Source organism: Fusarium oxysporum, chromosome I (assembly GCF_013085055.1).
Source record: "Fusarium oxysporum Fo47 chromosome I, complete sequence".
In the NCBI taxonomy this organism is placed as follows: domain Eukaryota; kingdom Fungi; phylum Ascomycota; class Sordariomycetes; order Hypocreales; family Nectriaceae; genus Fusarium; species Fusarium oxysporum.
Window position 1 is genome coordinate 2,121,556 of NC_072840.1, and position 14,452 is coordinate 2,136,007.

Here is a 14,452-nt window from a genome sequence, read left to right on the forward strand (position 1 = left end):
ACATCCGTATTGTAGTCCAAATAGCTGGTCCACTGGTATAGGAGGCTTCAGGGCGGTAAACGGCCCAAACTGGCTTGGTGATCGCGGCTCTGGCTGATCTACTATCCCCAACTTGTCACAAAACTGTGCTCGAGTTGGTCAAGGCGGTAGCTGAACTGGGAGTCACCTGAACGCACGGTGAGGGAGAGAGCGCGATCGTGTGAGCCACGGCTGGGGTTGATCAGTAGTCTGGTCTGCCCTCGATTATGGAATCGAATCCTGAGTGGCTGATGAAAGGCCTGAGTGTGGCATCGCGGAACCGTGACATTGTTGTGCCTCTACTGTGAATGGGTAGACAACCTCTAATGTTCGTGTTGGACAAATGGAAATGGCTGTGTGTGGAATGAAACAGCCTCCAGGTGCATGTATAGCTCGACTTGATACACGTTGAACATTTGGTGGGTGTATCCCCTGGGTTCAACCTCCGTTCTTGATCGCATTTGCTCAACTGTTGGTCAATCTACAGGGTAACATTCTCCTCATTCATCGTGATTCTTGAGAGTGAGTGAGCTTAACAACAGGCGAATAAGGGCTGTGGAGGCCAGGAATTACGGGTCTAGCGGTCAAAGTAAGGTACCGATACTATCTTGGGAATCAGAAAGTATGCGCTTGGTTCACAAGTCCAGCGAGGTACCTTTCGTGCATGGCAATGTATCTTTTATGGGGTCCTGTCCCTTGCCTCAGTAGACCGTATTGATTGATTCGCCAGAGTATCTTGAGTTAGGGCACAATGCGGATACTGTTTAATACGACGTTTTCGCTAGCGCCCAGCCGCCGTAAGGCCATGTTTAGGCTTGAAACCAGATCAGACCAGTCTCTCCTTGAACTTTGGGTCTTAGGTAAGGTAGGTAACGTTGAAGAAATCGATGAGCAAGGAATCACCAGATCCCAGACATAAACCTGCTGTGTGCTGTGATGGTGTGCTCGGTAGAGTTTCTGTGATGGCCGGCTCTCGTAGCCACGACATGTTGGAGGGTTGATACATAAGGTTACTGGTTAGAAGCGTTTGCCAGAGGATGACGCTGCTGCGGGTAGCTGAAGCGTGACCTGATATGACATGACCTGACACTTGGGTGCTTGGTGCATCCCCAGGCGGAACAGGGATACGCTGCGGGCTATGAGAAGGGCAGCAACAGTGTGTCGAAAAATCGAACAAAACGTAATTCTTGACCTGAGACGATGCTCAAATCCAAGCCAACGTCACAAGATCCATTGCAGTAAACATGAGACAATAGAGCCTCATGGCAGCTACGGGTAGCGCCGTGATTCATCTGAGTGCCAAAGTGGTGCAGGAGACACAACAGAGCCAAGAAGCCAATGACAGGGTCATGCAGTCCAGCAGACGACCTCTGCGCTGAGGAGAGCACTGACGACTGGCTGAAAAATGTCGAGACGGCCACTTGTCGAAACGCTCTGGTTCTGGCATAACAACATCATCTCGGGTTCTGTTCTATAATGATCCACCCAAGACCATGTCAACTGCGTTGATCTTGGCCGCCTGGGCACGGCGCACTCGTCGGCACTGGGCTCAAGCGAGAAATCCAGGGACAAGGACTTGGTGGATAGTTCGGAAAGAAGCCAGTCCTGTTGTCAAGGGGCTTTTAACAAGGCCGGAGACAGGAGGCGGCAGGACATTGGATGTTGATTGGATTTTCGTGGAAGATCCTAGGAGCTGGGCAAATTGTTTTTTATTATTAGGAATAATATCCGTACGCACGATTGATCGCTGGACGCCGCGGCTGGGAATAATAGCCACCTAAACAATACAATGAGCCACTGAGTCAAAAGAAAGTCATAGTTGTAAATTGATGTGCACATGGCTTTTAGTCCATTTCGTGATCCTAAGGATGCACAAGGAGCCCAAGTGCTAGAGCAAATTGCTCGGTAGAGTGGAGATGGATGATACAGACGATTGGGGGAAAAGGCTGTTTGGAGATCGATATTGAGCACCGTCTCGAGACCCTGTTCGTGCTATTGCTCAGAAACCGAGCTAGAAGAGAAAATCAGTGGGCAATCAACAGCGAAATTTGTCTTCCATTTCTCTAGGACCAAGACCCGCACGATTGAGTCAGGGCCGGAGATGGGGTGAGGACGCCTTGGCATGGTTTTCTATATAGTGGTTGACGGACAGGTAGAGTTCCAGGGCAGTCAACACCGTATTCGATGGGTAGTTTGAATCGAGGGATGATTTCCATGCCCAAGATGGAGCCGATGGATACACCTGGTAAAGAATAGCGCTGAGACTTGCACGGGTATTTTTGCATACACCGGCAATGAATCAAGGCGTGACGATGAGTGTAGTATATTCTGTCTCTATCTCAAGGATAACTGATATCATGATACAATCCGGAACGGAGTACTGGGAATTACTCGGAAGACGCCCGGAATTGCCAGTCAAGTATCAGAGGCATGTAGAATGGGTAATAGCTTGGTGGTGCGAAATGAAGCTTATATCAAGAATATTAAAGAGATGATGAGCAACAGGAGTAGAATTATTGGATACGGCCGAAACGGAGGATACGGTGAGCGCCTTCCCTTGCTTCCTTTGCTCCATGTGCTGAAGGTTGGCAAGGAAAGTGCTATTTACTTTAACCTGCCCGCCTTGATGAGCGTGCGCCCAGTTCAGACGGAACCTAAGTCCTAAGGTTAGGTAAGGTTAGGTAAGGTAAGGAACGAGTGTACCGTCTGAGAATGAGAAGGTACGTATCGAGTACGTGGGCCCTGAATATGCTACTGCAATTTTGTCCGCGGTTAGCGTCATTCGCTAGAGTCAATCCACTGGTAGCCGGCAGGTCGATGGGGCATCTGCAATATTAGTTCCACTTGTTTAATGCAGCACAGACCAGGGCATCACCCAGCAACAACAAGGAGAGAAAAATGAGATTGTTGAGAAGAAGCATAGAATTGGTTAATGAGAGACAGGCAATTTTGAGGAGATATTAGTTGCTGGGGAACCAGATGAGTGATGTATCATGTTGCAGATTGCATGAGCTGTGGTGGATGTAATCGTAAATCCTTATCAAACGGATAGATAGATGCGATCTGTTGCTCAACCATCAGTGGGTGTTAGAAGCTGTGATGTGCCATGTAATTGCCGGTGTATTGACGCGAGAGTAGCCAATGAATAGACTAATAAGCGGATCGTTTACTGATGAGGTGCTCCTCCGGAGACGTTAAGAGATTACGGTTTATCGTGAGAAAATAGGAGATTGTGTGGCTTGAATAGAATAATCGGACTTGAATGACTGCAAATCAGATCTTGAACAGTACAGGTACTGTCACTTCAGATACGATCCAGTGATTCCTCGTGCGGCACCAACACATCTACAAACTGTGCGGTATAGCCACTGATCAACTGAAAAGTTGACTGCTGATATGAGGTGCCCATCACTCACTCACACTGATGACTCCTCCCTCTCTCTCCTCTAGGTTCCCTTCCCTACTAACCCTGCCCTGGCCGGTCTTTAATCTCTTCACTCCCCTAATTCCCGCCCACTTCTGCACACGCCCCGCCCGGACCCACGTCCTCAGTTTTAGGCCTGTTCACTGTGTGTGACCCTGTCTGAATGTACCGTACCCTTCCAACCTGGGCATCCATGGGATAGGATACCTCTCTTCTAATCCCTTTTTCCATAGCAAGACACCAACAAATAAGTACCCCAAGCCTCCCCGTCTTCTGCGAATCTCTCTTCCCTCCTTCTTCTTTCCCCTCTACCTGCTCTTCAGCTCCATCTGAAATCCAACGCCTGTTTCTGGATTAACTTCCTTTTTTCTTTCCTTTTTTATACCAACGTCTTTGTTTGTTGTGATACCCAATCTCATTTGATACCCCCCAAAATCTTTCAAAATGGCCGAGGAACAGAAGAACATCGAGGTCCCTCAGGAGACCAAGCCTGAGATCGCTGCCCCTACCGCTGGCATCTCTGCCCCGGCTGTTGAGGCTACCGCCGAGACAAAGCCAGTCGAAGAGACACCCGTTGTCGCCGCCGAGACCGCTCCCGCTACAGAGGAGAAGCCCGCTGAGGAGACCAAGCCTGCCGAGGAGGCTGCTAAGGCTGAGGAGAAGAAGGAGGAGGAGGAGATTAAGCCCGTGGAGGAGGGTCACTTGAACCACAAGGCTCAAGGCCTGAGCTTCCCCAAGTAAGTAGAATCGCATGTGCGAGTCCCAGCCTTGCTGCCGGCAAGCTTTCTACATCTTGTTGGTGGAAGGGAGCTTGCTCCTGTAAACGCAACAGGACTCGAACCATCAAGAACAGGGCACTAACGCCACACCCCTTTAGGAACCTTATCCCCAGCAAGGAGTTCTTTTTCTTCGGCACCGAGGCTGTCGAGCCCAAGGCTCTCTCCCACTACCTCAAGAGCGAGAAGTCCGCCGAGACTGCTCACTCTAACATTGCTTGGGCTTCCGAGACTGGCAAGGGTCTTCTCTTCGTTGGTGACAAGAAGAACCCATCTAGCGTCATCAGCCTGGTAAGTTCTGGACCCACAAAATCTCATGCAGCGTCAACTGCCGACATGTCACAGTAAGCTAACCGCCAATTTCCGCAGGCTGATGCCACCGAGCCCGAGATCGACGGCTCTCACAAGTTCCACCTCACTTCCAAGGGCAACAAGCACACTTTCAAGGCTTCCAGCGCTGCTGAGCGCGACAACTGGGTTGCTCAGCTGAAGCTCAAGATCGCTGAGGCCAAGGAGCTTGCCACCACCGTTACTGAGTCTGAGACCTACAAGGCCACCCTCGAGAGCTTCAAGCCTACTCCTGTCAAGAAGGAGGAGAAGGCTTCTGAGGCCGCTAAGGAGGAGACTCCCGCCGAGGCTGCCGTTGCTGTCCCTGCTACCGAGGAGGCTGCTCCCGTCACCGAGGAGACCCCCAAGGAGGAGGAGACCAAGGACGAGCGCAAGAAGGATGTCAAGTCCGAGGAGCCCAAGCGCCGATCTGCTAGCCGCAAGCGAACATCTTTCTTCGGCTTCGGCAAGAAGGAGGAGTCCAAGAAGGAGGAAGTGAAGAAGGAGGCTGAGGCCAAGCCCGCCGACGAGGTCGCTGTCGAGACCCCTGCTCTTGAGGAGACCCCCAAGATCGAGGAGCCTGTCAAGCCTGTCGAGGAGGTTGCTCCCGCTGCCGTTGAGGAGCCCGCTAAGCCCGCTGAGGAGACTGCCCCTGAGGCCGTCCCCGCTGTTGCTGAGGACAAGCCTGCCGAGAGCCCCAAGGAGAAGCCTACCGCTACCAAGCGCAACAGCTTCTTCGGTAACGTCTTCTCCAAGAAGGAGAAGAAGACCCCTGAGCTCAAGCCCACTGAGCCTGAGGCTACCAAGGAGGCCGAGGCTGAGACCACTGCTCCTGTGATCCCCCCTGTTGAGGCCACCACTCCCCTCGCCGTTGACGTCTCCAACCCCGCTACCGTCCCCACCGAGACCACCGAGACTGCTGCCGCCACCTCTCCTGCCCCTGAGGTCAAGAAGGACCTCAAGGAGAAGCGCAAGTCTTCTCTGCCTTTCGCTTTCGGCAAGCGTGACAAGTCTCCCGCCCCTGCTGAGGGAGAGAAGAAGGAGTCTCCTTTCTCAAAGCTCCGCAACACCATCCGCGGCAAGTCCCCCAAGCCTGCTGAGAAGCGCGCCGAGGAGAACAAGGAGGAGACCGTCCAGGAGGAGCCCGCCGAGGCCAAGACCGAGGAGCTCAAGACCGAGGAGGCCCCCAAGATTGAGGAGCCTGCTAAGCCCGCTGAGCCCGAGGCTGAGGACAAGCCCAAGGACGCTGCTCCCGCTCCCGTTGTCACTGCCGCCGCCTAGAGGGTGGTCCGGCGCTGAGCGTTGAAATTTATGACTGAATTCACAATGAAACAAAAACCCCAACACCACCATACAACACGCGCATTGAGAGGGTTTGGGAATGGAAGGATGGAACTGCATCTGCATTTCTTCACAAGATACCGAGATACCCTGTCGAGACTGCTTCACTGATACCAATTTCCATAGCTAAGTTACTGAAGATGATGGAGGAGAGGAGGATGTTGAAGAAAAGGGATATCTGATGGATGTCCGAAAACCGAAAAAAAATGTTGAATGGGCTTTCGACTTTGATGAGTCGAGTTGCCCGCGTCGTTGCTTCTTGTTTTTCTTGTCTGATACCCGGGATGGAGATAATTAATACCTAATAATACAACTGCTGCGTGTTGATTATCTTGTCTGTACCAATGAAGTGATTGATTTTTCTTTACCACTTGAGCCTTGAAAGCTCCATCATGGCATTTTAGAACATCAGAAACAGATATGGTTGATCATGGTCTTCATTCATACCATCTCGCGTTATCTATATCAATTGAGTTGCCTTCGAGTATTAGTATTACACTTGCTAGTCCTCATCCTTCGCGGAGACGACGATTAGGTTCGGGATAACCTCCCACGCCATATGTAGCTTTATGCTTCATCATGTTCACAGAGATCACCATATCATAAAACAAGTCGAGCTGACATCCACCGAATAAACGGTCTTATCTAGATATATGCAGATAACAATCATGATCAACCATGATCATGTAGGGCAGGTATAACCAACACAACCCATATCTTTGTCCAGAGATATCCATCCACAAAACGACGTCCATCAGTCCAACAACGCCAACAACGCCAGCACGTCGTGTATCCTCTATCGTGTTTGTTAATGCTCATCGTGTCCCATCCTCACTGATATTTTTGCTCCATATGCTCTGTAAAAGAGATTCACACATAAAATCCAAAAGAGTCGCTTCCATGTTCTACATTTCAATGATCTTGCAGGCTCGCCATCCCGCAAACCAGCCTTGTCTCTTTCCAAAACGCCAAAAGTCATGACACCAAATGCTACATGGAGCCAAATAGAGAATAGTAGGTTGTAATAGGTTGGTGAAGTAATTATGTCGAAAGTGAGGGTGAGCGTATGTCTAACCATCCAGGTCGAGTGACTTCGTTATATTCGTAAACCGTGGAGAAACTGCATAGTTCTTCTGACAGAGCATCAGGTGTATAAGCTGGCGCAGCATCTATGCAGGATTAAGCATGAGCTGGCTCAACAGAACCTATACAGCATCAAGCAGACACCGAAAGATTCTTGTATTTGCCGACCAACTCTTCGATCTTGGGCAATAGCTCAGGAATTCGGAATGGCTTGGAGATGACATCGTCCTAGAATAAATTATTAGTGGATAAGTTAACAAAATCTGGCACGATCAACTCACAATTCCTGCGGCCTTGGCGCTCTCGATTTGCTCCGGTCGTGCATATGCCGTAACTGCAATGATGGGGATATGTTGCACAATGGTTCCCTCTCGTTCCAGCTCTCGAATCTTTCGAGCACAGGTCATTCCATCCATGACAGGCATCTCCAAATCCATCAGGATGACAGAGATGTCAACACCTTCGGTCTCTTTTCCAGCCCAGAATCTTGAACGCTCGAGAGTCTGCAGAGCTTCCTTGCCGTGGTTTGCAACAAACGTGTTGTTGCCACAGTTTCGTAGCTGTCGTTGAAGAACCTTTTGATTGACAATGTTGTCCTCCACAATCAAAACATCAAACAGTTGGGTTGTGTCTTCGGTTGTCGTCGTCGTTCGAGATGGTTGGCGATTGAGTTCAGGCTTCTGCGGAATGGCTGGGGCATGAGACTTTCGAGCGATCTTGAACGGTGTAATCTGTTCGTAATCCTGAGGAGGAGTCAAAGAGCGTCGGCACTTGACATAGAAGCTGAAGCTGCTACCAATGTCACGGCGGGACGTAACACCAATCTGTCCACCCTGCATTTCTGTCAAGATACGAGAAATAAAGAGACCCAATCCCGAGCCGCCGTACTGAACGTGTGTTCGTGGAGTTGCCTGTTGAAATCGCTGGAAGAGAAGCTTCATCTCCTCCTCGATTAAGCCGGGACCAGTATCCTCAACTGTGCAGTGAATGTTGATCTCCTCACCATGACCCCACTCATCAGTGTTGTTGATATCCATGACCGCAGTACGTTGATGGTCGACTCTATCAAAATATGAGATGCCTTTCCTAGTGACTTCAGACACGTGCTTTGAAGCGCTGAGGCTGACAGTAATGGCTCGTTTCTCACGACCTTGGGTGAACTTGATAGCATTTGTCATCAAATTTATCAAGACTTGTCGCAGTCTGGAAGGATCAAGCTTCACCCATTTGATGCCATACTGCTCGAAGCTCTCATCCACGTTGAAGTCAAACTCGATATCGTGGGCAACCAGTTCTGATTCGAACATCTTGAGGGCACGCTGCACAACTCTAACGGGCTGTTCGTCGATGGGTGTAACGGCTAAGAGGTTCGAGTCTAGTTTGGACAACGTCAGAATATCATCCACAATACGCTTTTGATGACTGGCACACAGATTGATTGTGTTTGCAGCATCCAGGCATCCGTCCAGTAGGTTCTCAACATCTGCCTTGACAGAATGCGAATCGAAGATGGTGATGTTATTTGCGATCTGATCAGCACATTGTAGAATCGCTGATAGAGGATTCCGCATTTCGTGGCTGGTGATATCAATGAAGTTCTCTTGTTGTCGTTTCATCTCGACCGCCTCTTCACGTCGCTCATTCTGCACTTTCTCGGCCCATTTCTGAGAAGAGATGTCGGTGATACAGCCAAATATCAACTTAAGATTGCCCTCTTGGTTCCGTTCGGGATAAGCGCTCATCAGAGCCCAGGTATCAATCGTGTTTCCATCGCTCTGTTGAGAACACTTGAACCGGAATTCCACCGAAATCGTGACTTTCTCTCTGAGGAGTTTGTCCCACGCATCTTCCAATGCTGGTCTATCCTCGTCTCTGACACTATCCATCCAAGTATCGACAGAATCTTCGGACCGGGAATGCCTCGAGATCTGCCACCACATATCGTTGCAATAGTTGATCTTGCCCGCGAAGTTGGCGATGAACATGCCGACAGGAGCGAACTCAGCCATTCGAGTAAATCTGTACTCGCTTTCCACGGCTTCTTGTGTACGGAGGTAAAGTTGCATCGAGAGTTCTTGACGGTCCAGTGCAGCGAGGCGGGCAGCCCTTTGACCACGCTTGATTTCCTCCTCGAACAAAACCACTGAAGCCATCGAGGTAGCTAGCTGCCGGGACAACAGATGAATGAACAGCTTGTAATCGTCGTCATAGGGTCGGCGAGGGTTGACACCCATCACGATGAATCCAATCACGGATTCTCCTGTAGTGGTCGGGATAACGGGGAAAACAACGAGCGTCTTTGAGGGATCGCCAAAGCCCCTCCAGTGAAGACCATCAATAAGATGCGTAGGAAGGTTACCATTCTCTTCAGAGAGGACAATTGGAACACCGCCTGCAGCCATTGATTGGCGCATGTAAGGCGCGAAGCCATCCTCAGATTGCCGCATGTCAAGGTGTGAAAGTGCGGCTTGATGATTCTCTGGTGCTCCAAGGCTCCCCTCAAGAACCAATTGGGGTGAGTGTATCAAGCTGCCAGAATGTAATGATGAAACCTCGCTCTCGGTGTCGTCTCTGGCCGAGTAGATCAGGGCAAAGGGCACATCGTGTTCGTTGAACTCCAGTCCCTTTTGCACCTGGGGCCAGAAACCTGCGACAGTGGTAGCTGCAGCCGTCCTCTCGCCAATCTCGCGAAGCATCAGCATTCGTCTCTCGTTGACTCGTCTGCGGGTATTCTCGAAAGCTGGGTTGTATAGTCCGACCACTTCGCCTTCACCACCCACCAAGGGAACAATAGACCACGAAAAGAAAGCTTCCTCCAAGAAGCCGTGCCGATTAATGAAGAGCTGATTCTCGTGCTTCATTGTCGCCTGTCCAGATTCTAGTGCGCTCTTGAACACAGGCTTGATCTCATCCCAAATCTCAGGCCAGGCATCCATGTAGCAAGACCCCATCAACTTGGGATGTTTTTGGCCTGCAAGGTCAAGATAAGCTTCGTTGTAGATGATCACACACTGGGGACCCCAGTACATGGCAGCGGGGTGTGGGCTGCCCATGATGAGGTTGGACATGGATCTGAGATCCGCAGGCCAATCTTCGATTGGCCCGAGAGGAGTAGCCGTCCAATCTACAGAACGAGCAAACTTTATATGAGGAGGAAGTGCATCCGACACCGGTATCCTTGTCCAATCGAAAATTGACCTTGCGGGTTGCGATTGGAAGACTTGGTTTGTAAACTCGTCAGGGTGTAGTCTCGTGTCACCTCCCTCCATGATCGCATCAACATCTGCGCGACCAAAATTAGCATTAATAGGTTCAGCATCACCGAAATAATCTGGCGCATCAACGAGCTCGGCGTCAGGAGTAACGGGCATCTGCGGTGAGTGTCCGGCACTTCTCGTTTCCGAAGCAGCTGTCTCGTCAATGAGTGGCAACGCAGTACTGGGGCGAGGAGTAGCAACACAAGTCTGGGCGCTAACAAAGCGAAACCTTCGACGTAATGTTGATAATGTCCAGGTAATACCAGCATACTTGTGAGTATCAGCTGACACACGAGCTTTGGATTGTGTCATAATCCATGATTTGAAGCGACCAAAATCTGTGTCTGCACTAGCATCTTCTTGGTCCACTGACAAATATTGAAGCACTTCATGTGCTCCTCGTAGAGACGCGTTGTAGTAGAGGATGTGTAAGCCGGCACGGCTAGCATTCGCGGAATTGTCCAGGTCTATCAGAAAGGTAGGCCTCTCGTCCTGCTCCAGAAACTCGATAACACCAACACCTTGTAGCATCTGCAGCCCCGGAGGGAGGCTACGACTGTCTGGAGTCGTTGTATGAGCGGGAGCGTCCATTGAAGACCCCCAACTACCAGGAGTGCTCTCTGATCTTCCTGGGCTGATGGAGCTCACACTTGCGCGAGGCAACTTCAAGGTCGTGACACCGCCAGCCGGGTCCTCTCGCATACGTGAAAGCATAGAAATAGCAGGATCGGTTGCGGGAAAGCTGGCCGGACGATGAACGTGCCTCGCTGGCGTGTGTGAGAAGAAGAGAGGCGAGAGGGGCCCTTGCTGCTTCCCCCTTGCTGAGGGTTCAAGATTCGCGGCTTGGTTAGGAAGTTCGACCTTTCGAGGTGGTGATGCCCCAGTGCGGGCTTTCTTGATGGGTGATGGGTGCATGACGGGTTCACCTCTGAACGGGGCGGAGGGACGCTTCGCCGGAATGGGAGTCTGTGGAAGCCCTCGCGTGGACGCGCTAAGACCTCGTGGACTACCGGCGGTGGACAAACTTGACTGGCGAATAGCGCCGGTAGTCGAAGCTGGCGAGAAGGAGGTCGCAAAGTCAGAAAAGGGCGCGATTGAGGCCAAGTTTGGTATGCTAAGCTCGTGCCTCCATGCTGGTGCCTCTGATATGCGGCGAGAGTCGTAGGCTTTCCTGCCAGTTATGGTGACCCTGTTGTAAGCTTCCCCGGCAGCTTTAGCAGCAGCAGCAGCAGCGAGAACTGAAACGTCGGTATCAAGCTCGGCGTCAGTCGTGCTGGTGGTAGTGGTGTTGCTTGGAGTCGTAAATGTGGGTACTGAACCCAGAGTAGAGGTTGAGGTTGGTGGTGGATGCTTTTTGCGACCCTCCTTCTCTTGATCGGTTGAGTCTGCGACGGGACAATTCGAAGAAGCAGAGGCAGAAGGAGACGAGGGAGAGTTGAAACTAGGAAGCCGCTGCATGAAGGCGCCTGGAGAAGAGGAGGGAATCGAAGCCCCGGAGGGACTGCGAGTCCTTGGCACCTAGTGGCCAGTGGCTTTGGGCCTTGCGCAGCGGCCAGCAAGAGATCGAGATTCAAGATGCGATGAGGGGCGTGTCTGCGAGGTCGGGTGTGCGTAGCGTATGAGTGAAAGTAAGGTAAGGTACCGTATGCGTGCGAAAACAGTGGTGGAAGTTCCCTACGAAGTGGGGAGACTCTGATGCAGTACCTTAACTGTACGGGCCAGCTGCAACAGTCAGTAGGAAGTATAGTACCTGATGCGCGGCGCAGTAAAAGCTCGGGCTGCTAAGTATATGTTGAGGAATACAGCCGCCGCGATGTTAGGTTGAAGGGGAGGGGGGAAGAAATGGGATGGGGATCGAGATGGGATATGGGATCAGAGGGGATGAGTTGCAGGGGGATTTGCAGCTAACAGTCGGCTGTACGGTGCTGTGTTATGGCCGTAGTCCGGGGGTCCTTCAGTGGGTGGAGTGCAGTAGGTGCTAAAAGCTTGACTCGATTTTGAGTGATGGTTGGTCCAACGAGTTTGTCAAAGGGAAAGAGGGAACCAATGAATAATACGATTCAATTCAACCTGACGAAAGCATTCGGCCGAATATTGACTCGAACGGAAACTCTGAGTTAGGCTGGGTTTAGGGTGGCGGAATCGGAGTCAAAATTGACTGAACGAACGGGTCCTGGCATGTAGCGTAATAGATGGAGGTAGCGTAGCGTACCTTATTAGGTACAGTAGGTAGAAGAGCCGCAATTGTCAGTGAGAAAGGCTCCAGTGGAGATATTTTGACGTCGGTTCGGTTGTTTGTCAGCCGAGCGAGAGGGGGACAAGGGAAGTCAGCGTCACAATAGAGTGTCGATGAAAGGGAAAGAAGATTAACAAGATGAACGAATAAAGTGGCAGTTAGAGTAAGATAAGGATGGAAAGAGGCTGATCACTGCTCCGCATTTGAGCTTTCAGACCAGACCAGGCCACACGAACTGACTGAATGGGTATGGAAATAATGGATGGGAGAATGGGAAATAGCATTTCCAAAGGAACGAGCACAAGACTAGTTAGTGGTGACATTCACATCGAACGAGTAAATGATAGACAAAAGGGGGCATGATAGATAGACATGTCTAATCTAGAGGAAGGAAGGATCAACGTCTGCTTACGGAGAAAATAATCCATCCCATTGATCTGCTTCAGCTTCAGCTTGAATCTGAGTCCATCACAAAACAGTAATGCTGTATGGGACAGCACAGCATAAAGCACAACAACTCATACATAGAGAGCCAAGGCAAGCCATTCAGAAAGCGAACCGGGGTTTATTACCGGGGTCATATTCGTTCATGGAGATTAGGACGGGGAATTGGTGTGAGGCGGCTTGTAGGTGGATATCCCATCATCTTGGCAACAAATGACCTACCTGCTTTCGAGGTCTGGGTCCTTGAAGCTGACAGGGGATAAGACAAGTGAGTTGACCACCCGGACACAAACTCATGATCACTGATGGAGTTGCTTGTTGTGGAAGAAGTGAAATATCAGTCATGATAGACAGATGCATGGTGCTCACCTCTTGAGTTCCCACTCCCAGCCGAGTACCAATATCATCATCTCCTCCGATAACCTCACCACATCTGCCGTCTGCCGTCTGCCGTCTATAGTAAGCAGTCCCACCACATACATATGCGGCCGGCTTCTTTTCTGGCCGCTACAGACGAACCCAGACCACCGGACCTAGTCCGTCCCGCTTCAATCCATCTCGACCAGTCATGAAAAAGACATGGGAATCGAACAAGCTTTTAGACTTTGGTAAGTCTTTGCTAGCACTATGTAATTAGTGATCCATCATCAGGCTTTTCCCTTCTCTCTTGTCGATCATCGTATATCGAATCATCCGATTCTTTTATCGGGGCGGAACTGAAAGACGGGAGAGAGACGAGAGCCGAGAGCCTCGACAAGGACATGCACAATCAATATTGACCAAGATCCCTGTATCAAACATTAACGGCGGCGGAACCATCGGTGCAACGTCTTGGCACCATTATTTGATCACTGACCATACGTAGACATTCCATGGATGCTGGGCCTATTTAGCAGTTCAACCCTACCAGCCGGGCACTTTTTTAATGGCTGACTTGTCACAAGTTCACTCTCACTCAAAGCAAAGACCCTGAGTTACATGCAATTGGTTTACTTGTCCTTGACCTGGACTGGGCTGACAAGGGTGGAGGCGTGTTTGACACGAAACTACCGAGGCATGTATTTCTTATTGCCGCAATATCATGTCAACACATGCAGATTCTAAACAAAGGGGAAACGTAAAAGGACATACGTATCGACGGAGCGAGTCATCAACTAGACCGGAGCTAAGAAGGAAGAGGCAGAAAAGAAAAAAAAGAAGAAGGGAAAAAATCCCGATCTGTTCGGAGAATGGATAAAATGGTTTGGGCCTGTGGAACGGATGCGTGGAACTCACCCTCCCACATCAAGAAATGCCCATGACGATCGGCGAGATCTAGAACGGTCTGTTTTACCCACGCCTTGAGCTCAAAGTCAAAGGCCCCGCATGTCTTCAGCTCCCCCTGTCTATTCGTGAGAATGGCTGTCTCCAGAGAACACGGTCTCGAAGTCTGCCCCTGGTCTTGGCTTGCCTTGTTGACCTTGAATTTTGGCGCCAAAAAACGCCCAATCTTTAAGCCTCTGGTGTTGAATCGTGAATACTCGGACCGAGTTTCGGGGTCTTGAAA

At 50.6% G+C, this 14,452-nt stretch overlaps 2 protein-coding genes across 2 annotated transcripts; one reads left to right on the forward strand and one right to left on the reverse strand.

Moving 5' to 3' along the window:
- The first annotated feature begins 3,675 nt into the window (after positions 1 to 3,675).
- FOBCDRAFT_2485 (Pleckstrin homology domain-containing protein) lies at positions 3,676 to 5,922 on the forward strand. Its single transcript, XM_031181356.3, has 3 exons — positions 3,676 to 4,179; positions 4,320 to 4,509; positions 4,588 to 5,922. The coding sequence occupies exons 1-3, from the start codon at positions 3,887 to 3,889 to the stop codon at positions 5,824 to 5,826; spliced, it is 1,722 nt and encodes a 573-aa protein (XP_031042124.2). The 5' UTR covers positions 3,676 to 3,886; the 3' UTR covers positions 5,827 to 5,922.
- Positions 5,923 to 7,101: 1,179 nt separating this feature from the next.
- Positions 7,102 to 11,684, reverse strand: FOBCDRAFT_235270 (uncharacterized protein; the record flags this gene model as incomplete). Its single annotated transcript, XM_031181357.3, has 2 exons — positions 7,102 to 7,197; positions 7,251 to 11,684. The coding sequence occupies 2 exons, from the start codon at positions 11,682 to 11,684 to the stop codon at positions 7,102 to 7,104; spliced, it is 4,530 nt and encodes a 1,509-aa protein (XP_031042125.3).
- Positions 11,685 to 14,452: the final 2,768 nt, after the last annotated feature.